The sequence below is a fragment of the Malaya genurostris genome, chromosome 1 (assembly GCF_030247185.1).
Source record: "Malaya genurostris strain Urasoe2022 chromosome 1, Malgen_1.1, whole genome shotgun sequence".
NCBI lineage: Eukaryota > Metazoa > Arthropoda > Insecta > Diptera > Culicidae > Malaya > Malaya genurostris.
The window spans coordinates 91,996,754-92,016,608 of NC_080570.1; the positions used below are offsets into that span (position 1 = coordinate 91,996,754).

At 35.4% G+C, this 19,855-nt stretch overlaps 1 protein-coding gene across 1 annotated transcript in view; it reads left to right on the forward strand.

The window, feature by feature from the left end:
- LOC131440731 (homeobox protein Hmx) overlaps window positions 1-15,856 on the forward strand; it is a 49,798-nt gene extending 33,942 nt beyond the window's left edge. The window contains exons 2-4 of the mRNA XM_058612259.1: window positions 9,405-9,520; window positions 13,069-13,474; window positions 14,593-15,856. Coding sequence (XP_058468242.1) covers window positions 9,405-9,520; window positions 13,069-13,474; window positions 14,593-14,905 — 835 coding nt within the window. The 3' untranslated portion in view covers window positions 14,906-15,856. The remainder of the gene's footprint in view (window positions 1-9,404; window positions 9,521-13,068; window positions 13,475-14,592) is intronic.
- Window positions 15,857-19,855: the final 3,999 nt, after the last annotated feature.

Sequence of the window (19,855 nt, forward strand, 5' to 3'; positions counted from 1 at the left end):
CACTTCTACTCTGCCCATACTCGCATATCAGTCCCATATCGATTTTCGCCAATATTGAGTTAGCTTCAGGAATGCAATCTATCCTTAATATACTCTCAGAAATTGCAATAAAAGTTTATGGTTTGTTCAGAAAAATGTGAAAAAAATATCAACTTATGTCTGTCCCATATGCAAAGTACCCGCATATCAGTCCCATTCAGTGCAAACATCAATAATTTCATTTGTTGCAATATTGGAATAGCAAAGGTGTAGTACCGATATTTCATGTAACAATGCCACGATTTAGCATTAGGTAGCACAATAAATCAAAAAATTCGAAAATAAAATTTTAATCGTCTTTTTCTCGACATGCCGATTTTCCATATGGGACTGATATGCAAGTATGGGCAGTACTAGAATCATTGAAAATGATGTTCCTCAGCCATATTGCAATGAAATACCCACATTATGGAAGAAAATATATTAATACATTTATAAACATCTCAATGTTTTCTTTAGGGGGGAAGCATGTTATAACACTTTACCCTATATGCCTTCGCTCGCTATATAGTCACTTTTGCACTGTGTTGGTGCAATTTTCCCTTTGCTGCACACCGCGTTCGCTCAAGTATATTAAATATCAATCAGCTATTGAAGAATCTAATCAGCGTGGTCACCACGAGACAGCGTGATAGTGATTGTTTTGACATATTCATTTAGCAAATTGTACAGGACTATTTTCTTCAGGTAGCAAAACCTCACAAAAATAAATATTCATGTGTTGTTATCAAACATACCAATCTGATTTGGTAATAAAACACTAGCGAATCCATTTCGATGTAAATTTATCAGTTAATTTCTCCAACCTTAAAAACTAAGAATTTCCCAGATTTTGAAACAGCGTCCAATCCAACTTCTTAAAACTAGTCAAACCATGGAACGTACGATTTCAGACGAGTTGGCTAGATTCTTCAATAGTTTTTGTTGTTCCGATGACTAACAGGTCAATTTTAAACTTTTGGCGATTAATTTGACGGTCCCAATTCGAAGCACATGTATCTTGGTGAATCGTTGATGAGCTTGCTATATTTTAAATTGATTCGAACACATTACTTCGCTATTAAACGCTTAAAAATGGATTCATTTGTTAACTGGGTTAACATTAGCTATCTTCAAGCATCACCCCATTACTACTATTATTGAACTAAACAATAATCATGTAATCTAATTGAATGGTTAGAATACTGATATTGTTTGATCAAGCTTAAGTGCTTTCTAATGTTCATTTCGTGATGAATCCAGTGATTATTGATACTTTCGATTGGGTGGAAAATAAAATTATTTTTGTTACTCTAAGCTGAATTATCTGTGTGTGGCCAAGCCGGACAAATGAAGTAGGGCTTACCCGGACACGTAATTTTCGCTTTGAAATTTTTAACGTATTCTTGAAATAAGCCCTAGTATTGATATCTATATTTATATTCCTTTTCTAACCACTTATTAAAACTAGGTTTACTATAAATTTAAAGGTTTATTATATGTAGCGAAATAAGTACACGGGAGAAATTCCGATTCAAGAAATGAGCAAAACGAGTCATGATTTGGGGAAAATAGTATATTTTCATGTTATGATAATACACCATGATTAAAAGTTCTCGGATCATGATCCATTTGAACTGATTTCGTTGAAATTTAGCGTAACGCATTTGACGTTGTTGGGTATAGCTTCAGGCGTGTTTCTGCTACATTCAGGCGTTATGTTTTAAAATATGAAGATTTTAAATATGAATTAAATGGAATGGTGTGAAAGTGTGTGGCGTATTGTTTATACGATTTCACAACTAATGTCTCAAATAATGTACATTTGCATAGCAAAACAGTGAAAAGCACAACGAATTTCTTTCAATGTTGATGCTTCAAGAATTTTAATATGTTTTTGAACAACCACGACACCTAACATAAAGTGTTTACTTGCGTTCATTGCTCCAGATTTGATTTTTTGTTTCAGAATTTGGAAAACGTAAACGAACTGCATGAAAATACACGTGTGAATCAAACCTCTTAAAAAGATACTCTGTGTTGAATTCTTGCAAATACCGCAGATGGATTTTTCCTTTTTTGTTTTCAAAATATCGTTTGCAAAACCGTCTTATTTAAAAAATTTTGGTGCTCTTATATCTAAATAATAATCAAACTGGTTGAACAAAAAAAAACAATCTAATTTTCGTTAGATGATGCTCCTAATTTACAGTCGAAATCATTTTTCGGTTTACGTTATCGCTCGGAATATTATTTTAACAACAACAGTCACATCGAATATGTAAGAATACATTCAGATATTTTCATACAAAATGTAAAACTTATAATGTCAATTTTCGGTTCATTATCTTTATGTTGTCAATTCTCTGTCAGCTTCACGATCAAGTAATAATTTTCAGTAGTTCATGCTTTTCATTGTCTGCTTTTTGTCTTACCATTAATCTATTAAACAATCCATCACATCACTTGAGGCAGAGGGTTCAAAGTGATATCCGGATAGAAAATTGGAGTTACGAGCTTTAAAAGAAATACATTCCTCAAGTAACGCATTTTCGGACCATGATTAATTTCCATGGGAGAAGACTTTTTGCTCATGGTTTCATGAGATGTTAAAATGATTGGTTTCATGATTTTCTAACGTACGCGGTACGCGGTTTCATGATTTTCTAGCGTACGCGGTACTCATTTTGGAAAAATTCTGAAATCGAATTGAAAACAATAGTCAGCTGATTTATTCTCGCATTGCGTCAAGGATACTACTGCCCTGCTAAAAAAATATTATACCATTCCACTTTTTCGATCGCGAGTAATCGTGACCACGCTCTTATGTAACAGACTGTAACATGGGTAAAACTTAATTGTTATGGATGTTTTTTTCAATTATCAAAAAGTGTTCAGCTTAGCCCCGGTCTCCCCTAAAATGAAAATCTTGCTTTCAACAATCGCATAGAAGGGATCGAAACTTCAAAAGATTAAGAACAAAAATCTGAGAGTTATCTTAGAGCGGCTTCGTAAAAATGAGCTGCACCGACTCACATATATAGAATTATTAGATGCAAAATTATATAGTATCAAATCAAATCTTCATCTTTTTTGTATTTATCACGGAAACCTTCCAAAAACCCTGTAATTTTTTTTTGTTCGGTGGGTCCTGTCAAGGACTCCTAAGACCGTTGACCCGAAGGCAACTGCCCCAACTGCCCCTCTGTTATATTTTCATGCGGAGATCCTGAATTTCATCCCGATCCTACTTCCGATTCCGAAATTACAGGATTATGAGTGTCAAAAATTTTAAACCTTCATATAAAGTGAAGCGTTACATACATGCGCTGGTAAACATAATACCACCTCTACGAACGAAGCACATAGCGTGCTGTGTTCGATTTCGTACACCGATGCTCGTGATTGAAAACACAAGCGAGTCCAACGGCACCGAGCACACATTCGCATGAGTTTTCTACCGTGTTGAAGAAACCATAATCACGGTGCAGGCACGAATGTCTGTTACCGGTGTGTGATTTTCGTTGAACACGGTGCGGAAGTTGTGACAAATCATAACCAGTTTACGGGATGAGAGAATGAAAGAATTTCGATGAATTTATGTATATTTGCAAAGACATGCATCGGAATTTCATGTTTCGTGAAAAAATTGATAGTCGTAAGTGCAGTGGAGCAATGTAGTCAATAAATTTCCATACATGCTGTGATCGTAATAAATTATAATCCATTCACAAAGCATGTTTTATGCTTAGTCTGTTTAGCTCGAATTTCATTTACAAAAGTTTTAATCAAATGTAATGCAACCAGCCTTTGTCTCTATAATGAATGGAATACTTATCAACCGAAATTTTGCTTTCCTCATATAGAAAAGTTAAGTGATCACTGTAAAACCGCAATGAACCGAGGTCCGATGGGCCGAGTGTCATATACCATTTGACTCAGTTCGTCGAGTACGCAATGTGTCTGTATATGTGTGTGCATGTAAGTATGCAACTTTTTGGTGCATTCAATTTTTTCAGAGATGGTATTGAATTTTATTCGAGTTCGACTTCCGGTCGTTTGGAGTGACGATGCAAAAAAGAAAAAAAGTTCTTCTAAATTTCGCTCAAAGCTGTTTTAATTTGTAGGCTATATCAGTTATTCAATGAATGAACCGACTTCGGCTACACCGATTCCCAGTTCCCGGTTCCTGAAGTCCTTTCTTAGCGATGGATTGACTGATTTTCACAAACTTACCTTCTGTTAACGGTCATATAGCCCTATAGCCCTTCATCCGGGTCCGACTTCCAATATTTTAATTGAAGGGTAAAGTGTGTTTAAAAGTGCGAGTCGCAATTTCTTCCTAATTTGACATGACTGTTTACAAACTGAGAAGAATATGTTAGCTTCTACCCTAAAAACTATTCTAATTGTATTCTTGTTTGAAATCATTTTCTTGTGTCAGAATCTTCTAGTGATATTTTTGAAAATATAAGTAATATGAGAAAGGCATAATTACACCATTAGGAGAATCAAAACAGGTTGATAATTTTCAAGATTAAAATGGAAACTTGATGACAATCGAATTTTGGTAATTTCCGTATATATAATTTGAGTCAACAGTTACTTAGAAATTACCCCGATTATAAAAACTAGTGTTCATGAATTTAACATATATTATGCTATCTGCATAACTCTCATAGTATGATTGAATACTGTTCCAGTATTTTTGATTATCAAGCGTCTGAATCGTTACACATAACTCGAATAGAGTCACGTCAATAGTGCGATTATGCCTTTTTTTCCTCGCGGCCTGTTTCTCGTTGGATGAGATGAAAAGTACAAACGAACTTGTCAAAATGTTTAATGAAGAAAGAGTGCAGTAAAATGAGTTTAAATACTCATTTACTTATATTCAAAATAAACACTGATTAAAAATTGCTCGTTGGTCAAACCTTTTCATTTTTTGTATAAACACAACTAATTAGAAGATGTAAATTCCCAATAATTATTTGTATTTTCTGTTAGTTTCACATACAAAAATTTAAATGAAAGTTCTTATGGTTCCATACAAAATTCCAATTTTATTAGAATAGGAAAATATGTGCATTATTTTTTTTTCCAGAGATGGTCGAGTTTGACGTGTTTTTCTGCTCAGAATGAACCTTGAAAAGAGCAGTCATTTCCTTGAAATTGGCTTAGTGAGTGACATTTTCTTCCAATTTTTAGTTATGCCAAATCCAATCTCACTTATACCAAATCTATATATATAAAAATGCAGAGATCATTCTTTGTAATCGCATCACGTAAGAACGGATGGACGGATTGAGATGCTTTTTTTTTTGTTTGATCAGTTTTCACCCCCACCGGGTTCGTACATCAAAAAAATTAGGAAAACTTACCGGAAAAGTGGGAAAAACCAATAAAGTTATTTTGTATGGACAATGGAATTTTCCACTGAAAAAGTCGCCAATGATTGCTAGATCATTGATAGGTGTTTGGCGCATAACGAGTTGCATAAGTGTTTGGCCGTCGAAGAAAGGAATACTAGATCGTTGAAAGAATCTTTTGGCGCGCAACGAGTAGATTTGGGTGGAGATTTTACATGCATGATTGATTCGTCATTTGGAAACACGTGCTTATCGTGGGTATCAAAATCATTACTTGCCAAATGACTGTTTTAGCTATACCGTAAACAGAAGCACAAGTTCTAATGTCATTTACCAGTAGATGTAGTTAGATGACGATTATGTTGGCCATCGTGGGCGTGAGTTGAACAAATAAAATTATGTAACGATTTTTTTACGTATCAATGGTAGGATTCTGCTGTTGAAATAATGAGTTCAGACGAAAATATTTTCAGATGAAAGTTTTTTCAGCCGATTCGGGTGAGTTTTCAAGAGTGGTTTACTTCAAAACGGATGGTATTCATGACATTTGTAAGCTGCTTAAGTCAAATCATTTCATTTTCCGAACTTCCGGATTATTTGACGAATTACCATATGGGAATCGTGAATATCATATCTGAAGGAGAAATCGTGGCATGTAAGAACCATTAGTTGTGAGATCTGCTGTTTTATACATTGGCTTTAACGATAAGAAGAATACTGGTATAATCACTCCTCATGTTCACTCCGCTAGAACAGAATATTGATTCTCAGGATTGAATACTAAGCAAACCGATGTGGTGGCTCGACGAATGAGAGGTCTTTTGATACAATTCTTGAACGAATATAGCGTTCATGTCAAAGTTAATGGACAGAATATTTAATAAAAGGGTAATTTGAACTTTCGAATGTCCAAGTATTTTTCATTTTATCGCTAATTCGTTAATCGAAAATTGATCCTGTCATTATCCTGCTACGAACATTCATCAAAAACGACTAAATCACTATCACTAGCGGTGAAGCAAGTTATGGACAACCGTTCAAAATTAGTTTATTACTTTCGATAATCCCTAAGGATTTGCTATTAAATTTTCAAACGTCTTCAGTACAAATAAGTCTTAACATTCAATGACAAACAACCATCCCCGAGGGCTGCTTTTGGAAAGTATTGTGGGGTCAATTTAAAGTATTTATCTTGGTCATCTCTTTTTCATCCATCTGTTAATTTGTTTATTTGTTTATTTAGGAGCAAGGGAAAAGCCTGCTGGAGCTGAGATCTTTGTTCTCCTTCTCCAGCAGGCATAAAACCTTCTCATCTTTGTATCAACAGATAACATTTGTCCAACTGATACATAACGAAATCTTAAATTACCCTTATTTAAACTACAAAGCTAGCTAACAACTATTGATATCGTCTAATTATCTAAATAAAACTAGCGGGAAAAAAATCGGAGATAACGGGTTTTAATGGTGTTACGAGATAGATTTAAATCAAATTCATCAGAGCAAGTATTGAATACGCGACACATACTCGAAAACGGTTCATTAAAGCCATAGTTAGTTCTAGCACGAGGAATTCTGAGAAAGGGATTAAACCGCAAATTACGCCGAAGAATGTCAAAACTTAGCTGTTGTAGGAGATCTGCACTATCAATTCGACACTGGATGTGGTCCGCGACGAAAACAGCTTTTTGTGTATCACGGCGGACAGATAGCAAATCGAAGTGTATGAGCCTACAACGAGCTTTCGTAGCTTGGAAGATTAAATGGATCTCTCCAGGGCAGGCGACGCAAAGCAAAACGAATGAACTTGCGCTGAACAGTTTCAATGCGCAGCTTATCAGTTTGGTAATATGGTGCCCAAACAACAACAGCACATACTCCAGTGTAGAACGAACTAGAGCGCAATATAACGATTTCAGGCAGTATATGTTATTGAAATTTTTTGAGATGCGAAAGATGAATCCTAGCATCTTTAATGCTTTAGAGATTCTATGTGATCTTTGAAACTAAGTTTTGAATCCAATAACACTCCTAGATCCTTATTTGATGTCTCCCGTTTTAGTACAACTTGCGAAATAGTGTAATCATACATGATCGTGGTTCGTTTACGAGAGAAGGAGATAACGAAACATTTGAAGGCGTTTATAACCATTCTGTTGACGTTGCACCAGTTAAAAAATACATCCAACTGCAAGACTGCAAGAAGTTTGAGTCTTTCAGATATTTGATGAAATGAAACAGCTTGAAATCGTAGGCGAATGATAGCTTCATGCATTGCATGCGAAATTTAGATCATTTAGATATAGCAGAAATATGAATAGTCCTAGATGGCTTCCAGATGAGGAATGCCAGAGCTCACGATGAATGATGGAGTAACGCAGTCGCCAATTTTCACGGTCATACTACGACCAGTCAGATATGATTCAATCAAATCCATCATCCCACATGTCAAATCTTTAGTTTGAGAGAGATATACAATCTCTGTTCAATACACTGACTCGAAGGATGGATGAGATGGCAATTGGTGCATTTGTTTAGTTTTTGCGTAACAAAAGCATTGAACATATCCACAATAATTCATGATGTTGGATATGCATTTGTCGTAATTCGTTTATTGTAAGCCAAGTAATCAGTAAACTAATGGAAAGAAACATTAACGTTTGACAACTCTGCTGTCCGAAAACACAAATTTAAAAAAATAATTTCAGGCGAGACGAAGTTCGACGGGCCAGCTAGTTATATTATATTATACCAAATCTATAAAAAGAAAACTCGCATTGATTTTTCAGAGTTAGTTAGACAAACATAAATTCCAATGAATGTACAGTCCGGTACATCAAGTATTGCTGAAAATTTCAAATCTTCAAGCAAAGTGATGATATGTTGATATCCAAACGAACCGACTTCGACTATACCTGTTTTCTGATTCCGGTTCCGGAAGTACTTGAAACAGTGAAACTCACTTAGTTTTCTCAGAAATGGCTTAGCTGATCTGAAAACTATTTCAATTTGTGAGTTATGCTAGTTGATGCCCAAACAAACTTTTCAGATTTTATTTCAAGAATTAAAAAGAGTAGTTTTAAGAATACCACAGAGAGTATGAGTGATGTGAGAAAAGTATCATCACACCACAAGGTGGATTGAAGCAGGTTCTTATTTTCAGTATGCTCGAGAATTCTAACATTTTTAACTACAGCATGTTTTTTAAAATTTGTTAACGATTTTAACAGAAACAGATTGACTTTGCCCAATGAATGGAAATTGTAGTCTTTCCGAATTCAAACTTTCGTATAGTTATATTTAGAAAATATAAAAAAATATATGATTGTAATACGTAGAAATATATTGATTTACTGTTATTTATTCTGTCTTTCCTCCTTCACGACGATTGGTCAACAATCAACGGATGATGTGTGACCGAATCTGTTATGGAAAACTGTGCCGCTTGAAGAGCAAGGCACCCTTTCCAACGAAATAATAACAAGATAATGGATCTTGACGACTGAAGACTATTAACGGAGAGTACTTCCCCTTCTTTCTCAGATGATGCCTTCTTGTTAGAATGGTTTTCTCTAAACCTTGCAGTATTTTTTCGGATACAGAATCCAACGAAAATTTCCGGAAGTTAACGCCTGTTGGGTGGTGTTCATGATGCCTAAACGGTAGTTCCTAGCATGGTTGTATTTGTATTGGAAGTCAGGTTTTCTTCCCCCTCTTGTTCCCTTAGCTGAAACGTGCGACTAATATCCTCGAGGGAATAGGTATTAAGATCTATTATAACAATATTCAACCACCGGTACTAAACAACCAAGCTAGGCTATAGGAAAAGGAGGATGGAGTGGGTAAGCCGCATAATGCGAGGGGATGCGATGTTTGGCCTCTTGACTACTTTGAGTGGTTTATTTTGTAGAGTCTTTGCGCTTAATTACTCCGCCCCTGAGGGGTTGTGTTTGTTACTGATGGTTGCTGACATTGTTGCTTATTTGTGAATTTCTCTTTCCGTTTTCTATCTTACAGATTAGGATTCATGTCACAATGGAGTGCGATAGCGAATCGGTACGCAGCGCTTTGTCCTCCAGGCTGGCCTTGGCCTCCAGCAGCCCATCGAATGCCATTCCATAGCCCTACCAATGGTAAGTATTTGCACATAACAATCGTTTCATTTCATCATTGTGTATATTCGTGTGTGTTTCCGCCGGTGTGTGTATGTGTTAATGCGTGTATGTGTGAATGATTTCTTAAGTAGTTACAGATTCAATTGAATAATTTAGAAAATAACGTCAAAAAAGTGATATCATTTTTGTAGTCACATGTTGGATTTCTGAACATATTTTGCATTGAAAAATCTTTTGCTCTTGTAAGAAAAAAAAACCATATATAATTGATCTAAGAAGTTGAATTGGATTTAAAAGATTCAAAAGTGTCATGACGAAAATCAAATCAATATCAATGTACTTCATTCCGATGCGGAGCTCGACCTTCTGTTTCAACAGACTTTACAAGAGACTCCTAAGTGTACAAGACTATTGCATGGCTCATGCTACCATCCTACGAGCACTAAGAATCCTTCCAAGTCAGGACTCGAACATACGACATGTGACTTGTTAAACCTGCACTTTACCGGATACTCTATATAATATACTCTACACACAATTTATGTTTTTTTATGTAAAGCAATACTAAGCAAAAAATGTTATAGCGAATTACTCACCATAGAGTCAAGCCATAGTTATCGTCTGAGCTAAGGCGTTTGATGCCGTACCTGAAGAGAACCGAAAGTAGAACAGGGCGATGAAAGTAGTTTGTTGTTGGTGATAAAATTGCTTATACAGGAAACCTTAGAGTTGCACGGTATACATTTTCTGTTCGCAATTTTCTCTTTCGCTACTGTCAAGTGCTGTGTAGGTGGCAAGTTTACAAAAAAAATGTAAAGGTACCCTTTATTCATTATAAGCTTCTTAGCAGGTCGCTTTTACCGCCTGTCAGTAAATTTGTGGGTTAGTCAAGTGAAGCCGACGGTAAACAGGTACCGATAGCTCTGTTTGAGGATTAGATTCTCCACCGTGTCAACCAACCGTTTAACACAACTTAATTGTTGTCAGTAGTTAACAATTTGGAAACAAGTTTTAAATAAAAAGAAATCCTAATGACCAATGGTCGCTTTGATTTTGATATATTCAGACAGTATGACAAAATTGATTCACAGTACACGATATCTACAAATGTATGTGAAATAAAGACACGTATAACATATTGAACACATAAAAGTATTTTCTAGTCAACTGTAACCTACTTTTACTTTCCTCGTGCTACTACGTTTCGATGACGATTCTTATAATCTTTTTGTAACACGAGTTTATAAACACTTTGTCATGCGCTTTCATTTTGTTACGAGCTTAACAGTGGTTGTTTTTTTGCATATATCGGCTTGAAAGGCTTCAGATTACTCGCGTTGACAATTGGGTTACTCGATATTGATCGTTTATTGGTGCTAAATAGTGGGTACAGAGTTCAATTGTAGGCATTATCGGCTATGAGTGCTACTACTTTCAAGAGAATTGTTCTGATGTTGAATAAATTTTCCGATGACAAGGCGGAAATTTATTTGTGTGTGTTTTGTTTTTAATTTCTTGTGAACTATAACTTAACCTCAACGTCTATTTTGTTTCTGAATTATTGATTTAAATTGATATATGGCCTAGATCGAAGGCACTGGTAATATTACCTAGATATTGTACACTCAAACACCGATTATGACAGATTCTTAAAATCAGTAGGGTCGTTTCATCAACTGTCCTGTACTCCAAGGATCCACTACGAGCTCTCTCGAAACTAACCACATTGTCACGTTCCACATTGGAATGTATTACCGGTTTCTTTTTGTATTTCAAATGATTCGTTACATTGATCAGATTTGGGCATGTAAGACTTACCATTTCCGTTGGATATGATTTTAATGGAAATTATTCAAAAGTCTTGGATCTACAATTTATCGAATTCAGTTAGAGAATTATAAGTCTAGCAGCGACACTTCTGATATTTCCGATTTGTATATAGGGGAGAGTCGGCAGCCTTGGGCCATTTTTCATTGTACATTATTTTAAAACTGTTAAATAAAAAAAATTAGACTCGAAATAGGTTTCTACACTCGACGCAACACACTCATTAATTTTTTTCATTGATTTACTAGGTGTTGAGGACTTCTTACGTTTTTGTCCGAAACGGCACATTTCAGGGCATTTGCTGATTTTTGGTCCTTTTTCTCTGCTCATGAGCAGTGACCCAAAGCTGCCTACTACTCTATGGTCCAATGCAATTGTGAACTTTATTATCTTTATTTATCAAAGATTTTTCGTAACACTCGAGTTGTAATGAAATCTATGAAACCATATCCTCTGATACTCAATTCCATTATTCTCAGCAAAACTGAACAAAAAATAAGTTACATTTTGTTAATTTTACGATAAAGAATCTTGAAACCAAAAATTAACATTACCATCGCAAAAATGAGCAAATTTTTTTTCGTTCGAAATAATCAAATATTTTTGATTAAATTCGGTCGGAGGTTACTGAAATAAAGAATGAAAGAATAATGAAGACTTGATAATAATTTCAAAAAAATTCCTTCCTACTTTTAGATGAAACATGAGTGCCCCAAGCCGATCCAAGGCTGCCGACGCTCCCCTACAGGTTGAGTTGATGGTCCGCGGAAAGATATATATATATATATATATATATATATATATATATATATATATATATATATATATATATATATATATATATATATATATATATATATATATATATATATATATATATATATATATATATATATATATATATATATATATATATATATATATATATATATATATATATCTGTTTGTTATTGAATATTTAATATTAGAAATTAAAAAAAACCGTACCTACCGTAAAATGCTTCAAATTTGTATATGAAGTAGGTTAATGTTACCCTCTTTGTCTAAGCCCAACCATTCCTCTCATATACAAATACATTTAGTTAGATAGAGATAATTTATTTTAATGCGTTGGCTCGAAGAGAAAGATGAAAATTGGTGAATTTGCTTCAAATTTTCTTCTCGCTATAACAGCAGTATTGCACATTTGTAAAACTAATTTTTCGGTAATATTACTTCTTAGAGCCGAAACGACAATTTTTTTTAATGTTACCATAATTCGTTTATTGGGTGTCGAGTAATTCGCAAAATAGCCTGGATGATCTACTGATGAAATGAATAGTGGTACAATAAATCAATCACTGTTAATCTGTAATATCATAGCAGTAGTTTCGTAATCATTCATCATTATAGACAATAATTTTAAACATTCTTCCTGTGAGAATTTTATGTAATGATATTTTTATTATATGTTGAAGAATAATTATCCACAAAAAAAAAACAAAATTAGCATTTGTTTATGAAGAGTTGATCTAAAAGTTTTATTTGTATGATAAAATCGCATTTTTTGTTATTAACTGCAAATAACATGACGAATATGAATCATCATATTCATAATGGAAAACTTTTTCGCATGTTAACGCATTCAGATTCATAAGTGTGATTGCGTGAAAAAGTAATGATTTATTGATTAGTGCTAGAAATGTTAAAAGCAAAACCATAAGAACTGATTACTCATCGAGTGCATTTGACTTCCACAGATAACACGGGGAATATGATGGAGAATCAGTCTTCCTCGCTAACACCTCCGCCTTCGCAGCAATCCAAAACACCACCGCCACATCCGGCGTTCATGGCAAACGCGGCTAGCGGCGGTCGTTCGAATGGTGGCAACACCGTCGGTACACTTAACAGCGCTCACAACGGACTTGGATCCGGAGGAAGCAGCTTAGGTGGTTGCAGTGGCAGCACCGGAGGCGATGACTGCGAATCCGATGACGACGGTCAGGAGATCATCGAGGAAGATGATGACGGGAGTGATAGACCGTCGGACTCAGCATCGCCCAACTCGAATGGAGCAATGCAAGCCAAGCGGAAAAAGAAAACCCGGACAGTGTTTTCCAGAGCACAAGTATTTCAGCTAGAATCAACGTTTGACTTGAAAAGGTAAGTGTCAATAATTAATTTATGAATAGTTGTTAACTTCAGTACATTCATTAGTACTGCATAGTAGATATTGCAACCAGTCAGCTCAATTGTATAAGCAAATTATTTCAACTTCAACATGTAACAATAAGCATTTGAATTTCAAAAAATATTAAACGCAAGTTTCGTAAACATGACGTTTTTATAGTATTTTTATATCGTAACACCTTCGCTTACTTGTTCGATCAACTGTAATAACTTCAATATAATATAATAACTATCTAAAAAGATGAAGTGTTTAGTTTTTTTTTGTTTCGATTATAGAGGTTTTAACAGGCGCGTATACAGGGGGGTGTTTTACCCCTTTAACCCCTTCCGAAACTCAAAAAAGTATGATATTATGTAAACTCTTTTTTTCAAATAAGTAAAAAATAAAATGAATAATTTTCAACAAACGACTCCACAATAAAAAAATTTCAAATAATTATATAAAAAGTTCCATTTGTATGGAAATTGATCAACATGTTCTGAAACACCCCCCGAAATTTTTTTCTGGGTACGCGCCTGGGTTTTAACCTTAAGGTTATTCGCCTCTTCGGGCCAGAAAATCCTTCTGACCCTATGTGCGGGGTTGGGAATCGAACCCAGGTGGGCTGCGTGAAAGGCATTACCCATCACACTATACCCGTTCCTCAAGTGTTTCATTTGTGTTCGAGCTCAAGGGAAAAAAGTTAATCTTAAGGGCAAAAATCTTCATCATGTTTTTGACCAGACAATTTAAAATTGAATAAACTACGGTGTGCTAACCAAAAAACTCAAAAAAAGTGAGCTAACACCAGAAAGATGATGGAAATTGATATTGTAAAGAGCTTACATGTTAATTATTTTTTGAGCGGACTGTTTTAGTATAATATAATAAATACTGAAATTATCAACTCGTCGCTTGTAGAAAGAAATAGAAATTTCTCCTTATTTTTAAGCATTTTGTTTCATGGATCAAAATATTCATATAGAATCTCCGACTGTACAGTAATGCAAGAATGAAAGGAGTATTCAAACCGCAATCAATTCTATCGATTTTTACTTCGACTCATCTTATTACAACCCACTCATCCCTGCTTTGTTTCATTCCCGAACAGGTACCTAAGCTCGTCAGAGCGTGCTGGTCTGGCAGCATCCCTTCGTCTGACGGAGACGCAGGTGAAAATTTGGTTTCAGAATCGTCGTAACAAGTGGAAACGGCAGCTGGCAGCCGAGCTGGAAGCTGCCAATATGGCGAATATGGCGCATGCGGCCCAACGGCTCGTACGCGTGCCTGTACTGTATCACGATGGCTCTGGTGGTGGGTTTGTCCCTCCTCCGCCTCATCCCCACTCACAACAGTTGTACTACACAGCGTCAGCGGCACGTGGGGGTAGTCCACCAAGACCACCGCTTTCTTCTCTAGTGTAATATTATGTTTCGAACATCGGTACCACCTGCAACAGCTCTCTCGGCATATTTGGCAGAGACGGTTGTAGTAGTGATAATTGGAATTAAGGAGAGTAGTGGTACCGAGATTCGTTTTGTGAGGAAATTTCTACATTTTAGTGAATACCAAACCTAACGTTGGTATGATAATAGGCTATGGTAAACGAAAGAAAAATTATTTTATTGATTAAAATGTAAATAATGTTGAAGTATGTGCACCAAAATACGAAATTCCGAATTGTAAAATTTATATTCCATAGAAATCTCTAACCTACAGGATAATCTGAACGTCTTTTTGTAGAAGATGAAACTATCGTTATCCATACAAACTATATAGAAAAATTGTCAACTCTGGTTGATGACGTGCTAAATACACGAATGTCAGGTGTCGCCATTTAAACACAGGCGAAATTCAAGTAACTCAAAATATATTATTATTTAGAAATTTATATTAGAAGTCTTCTATTGCGCCAAAAAAATGAAAGTAAAAGAAAATACAAACCAAACAATTTTATGTCACATCTGATCATTAAAAGCTTATGATAGTAATGTATATATTCAAAACGCTTTTTGCGGTTCCTATTTAGTAAAACTATATTCGATAACTGAAAAAATGTCTCTACTATTAACAAAATCGAAATCTTTTCACTTCATTATTGGCATAGGTTATTCATTACTGTAAAACTTATGTTTTATTGTTCACATCGTCTAATTTTCAAACAGTGTACAGTGTAAATAGATTGTTTCAAAATTTAGTTTATTTTAATATAGTTTTTAAAACACAATATGTATAAATATTAAGTAGTCCAAACACTGATAGAATCTAACGGTAAAATGACAAAGAAAAAAACAAATGGAACGTGTAGCTAACGTCTTATGATGTACGGCTAATAATAAATGATAAATAAAATATTCAAACAAATTGTTATATAACATTTATATAAACTCATTATTGAGATATATCCTTGTATCGCAGTTGAGTAGACTCGTGTATGTATTTTATTCGCGATGTTGCTTAACTTCATTGGTTTATGAGGAAGATCAATTGTATTTGATAGTTAGTTCAATTGAAGTTCACTGTTGTGAAACAGAGCTGATGTAGACTGCCCGTAGTTGTACTTCGTGATTGACCAAATGAGTGAAAAAAATTATGCTTGGGAAAAGCAAGTCATTTCCACTGTGCATACTCGTTGTTTCTAGAGACTGCGGGTACATTGCATCTCCACGAGTATCACAGAATAAGAGATGTATTAGTATGGATAGGAGAAGATATGGGATATGTCTTGGTAAACGGTGCATAATACAATAAACTTCCGGAATTCGTAAAACTCCTGACAACCGGCTCTCATAAGATTTGTCTACTCCTGTCTTTACGATAAATAAGTATGTTATCGATATACCATCCCATAGAATCACCATAGAAAAAAGGACGGGTGAGTAATGTCAAAGACTTAACTGGATGTCGTGAATACGAATAAAACTGACACTCTTTCTTTATACTTCCGAATATCAATTAGTTGATCGATTGTGTGTATTATGCAAGCTTTCCCCTTTTACACGACTGGAATTTAAAACGACACCCCTAAACTAAAATACAGATTAGTCACATTAAATATTCTGACACACAAATATTACGAAACATTTCGCTTGGACATGCCTCGATCGCGTCATAATCAACACGTTGACGAAAGCCAAATTCGAAATTAATGACTTCTGATTGGGTGCTATGCTTTTTATGTAGTTAATGGTTTTAATTATATAGCTGATGGTTTAATTTCCGATTTGCAAAGAAGCAATCTTCATAGTTCTTAGGTAACATTTGGAGTCATTAGAACGGTTGATTTTGCATAATGTTCCCCATTGTTGTCCATTTTTCGTTGTATTTTGCTCCAATGCAAACGATCACCGGCAGGATGATGCGATCGATCTTCTTTGAAGAAAAACTGGCTCAGCGACCAGAGTGTTTGAGGTTCTGTACCTCGAAAAAGGTCTGCTTTCATTGCCGACTGCTCTTCCTGACGACCGAAATCCAAAAGAGAACACGACCTGAGCATTTCACACATGACACTTTGTTTGTTCTTACTGATGATGGTGGAAGAACCTCACCTCGACATCATCCAGTTCCGTCTGAAGCACTAGAAGATATGAACGAGCTTATTTTTATGACATTTTGCGCAATTACTCAATGACATTTTGCGCAATTACTCAATGACTGGATAAACTATTTACCTGTAAATAGCTAGTTTGTTTTTAGAGATCTCAATAAAATGTTGCATTTTAACACTATTTTGTCCACATGTGACCTAAAGAGAAACTTGCTATCCATGGTCAGTCCTAGATAAACTGCCTCATTTAACCGATCTATTTCAGAGCCATTTATTTTAATTTTATTATTCGCAGGTGGGAAAAGTTGGGGAGATTTAGAGTGGGAAAATATGACAGCTTGAGCTTTATTGTTGTCAATATCCAGCGAAGCGTACGTGTTAATTGTAGCCACTGAGACATGGCTGACAGATGTTCCTCTGGAACATTTTCTTCCGCTTTACGGACCATCTCGAACCGTCTCTATCACAATCGGTCGCCTTAAGCGACTCGTATGTATCAAAGGTTTAACTGTGTACTCATTGAAAATAAAACTCAGAATGAACGATTTTCAATCAAAGTTCAAACTTTTTATACTCGTCCAGTAGATTTTTTTTCTTCAGATCGTTTATTTGATATGGCACAGAGCAGAGGTGCCAAAGTCTGTATTGTATTTTTTTCGTACAATATAATTACAAATATTATTTAACATATATACATACACATACAAGGTTGGTGGGAGAGTTAAAGAGTGAGGAATACAATTATGTTCAAACTATAGAAAATTTAAGGTTAGTGTTAAAAAAGGGAGCCGAATGACTGGCAGTTACTCCAGGTTAGTATGGAAAAAACAAATAGTTACATACACACTCAAACAATATACAATAACACAAAACAGATAATAATAACGTAATAACTTCAAAGTCTTCGTGTAATCTTCTTTTCATTTTGGCTCAAAATTTCCGATGTGTGGTTACCAAAAACCAATTAGTACGTCACAAGATGGCATTTTGGGCAAAGGTGAACTGTAAAGGTTGTAAATAAAGAGAAGCAGTAACTGGATTGATAAACCAATAGTTTTCAGAAAGATGTAAATCGAGTACATATAAGTGCAATCGCGACTTGCTAGTACATCTCGCACCGGCACGTCCAGTAGATAATCGGAACTACATCAAAACCGTCGTCCGGGTGCGAAAAAGGCAGACAAGCGTGATGAATTTCCTCATTATTTCCAAAAGTTTCAGAAAACTTTGCTTTTCAGTTATTTATTGTTATCTCGCGCTGTTGAAAATTCAATCACAAATTCCTCATCATATTTCCGATAGCTTGAAGAAGAAATTATGTTGTTGGATTAAGTACAGCAAGAGATATTCGCAATAAAGTTTTGCCCATAATTGTACAGCGTAAATTTTGAAAAGCACCCCATAGTAAAGTAAGTTGTATTCACGACAAAACCTCTTCTTAATTTAACTAGCAGTGTGATAATGTCTTTCTCTTTTCATTCAACTAGTTTCATTATAACATACTTTTTCCATTTATATAATTTCTGATACGAATAAGGCTGACACTGATTTCTAAAACATTCAGATTGATTCGGCTAATTCACAAAAGCGGGCTTGGGCGCTTACGTTGCATATCAAACAAGGTATACGTTGCATATACAACAAACATTCAAACTTGATGATTGATTACTCTCTGAAGATATGTGCCGACAGAAAAAACCCTGTTCAAATCCACCTTGGGGTTGTAATGACACCTTTCACATATAACTCATGTTTTCATAAATATTACTAAGGGATTCTTCAAAAAACTTTTATTTGAATCTTGAATAAGAACAAAAAAGGTTGTTTGAACATACACTAGCGTAACCTTTCCTATTTATAAACAGTTTTGAGCCAAGTTTATAGGAGTTCTTCGTTATCTTTGGTATTTTCGCTCTACATTACATTACGGTATGAATATTGAACACACTTCACCCAAGCACCGCTTTTATGTTTTAATGGGTCCAGAGGCACACTTCACCTTGTACTTTCGGAACCGGAAGTCAGATTCGGACAAAATTCTACAAACACTAATGAGAACATAATACCTTTCATTGGAAGCTAAGCTTGTGAAAATTGGTCTAGCCGTTTCTGAGACATTTGAGTGATCTTCGGTTTTGGAGTACACGATATCTTTTTTCGGTACCTCCGGAGCCGGTAAAATATCCGTTATTTCTAAACTCTTTGCACCTGGTCAGTAATTAATCAAACCTGTTCAATTGAAGAATTATACGGCTATTTGAAAGTATTTTGCTCGATTTTTCAGTGTCATATCAGGTGTACAACTTTGCTTCCGCCGTTTTTTTTCAAAAATAAAAGCTTTATTGCGAAAAAGTGCTCACAGATGTATTATTCAAAGTATTGTCCGTCGACAACTTTCTCCCATCTTTCCGGAGATTTTCGGATCCCGGTTCGAAAAAAGGAGTCTTCTTTTGACGCTATCCATGAAGCAATCCATTTTTCCGACTCTTCGAAGGATTGAAAAAGTTGATCTGCCAGGCCGTGTGCCATCGTACGGAATAGGTGGAAGTCAGAAGGGGCGACATCTGGGGAATACAGTGGGTGGGGCAAGTTATGCCTTTCTCATATAGAAAGGTTATGCAATCACTGTGAAAACCGACTTTTGAACCGAGGCCCGGAGGGCCGAGGGTCATATACCATTCGACTCAGTTCGTCGGATACGCAAAATGTCTGTGTGTGTGTGTGTGTGTGTGTGTGTGTGTGTGTGTGTGTGTGTGTGTGTGTGTGTGTGTGTGTGTGTGTGTGTGTGTGTGTGTGTGTGTGTGTGTGTGTGTGTGTGTGTGTGTGT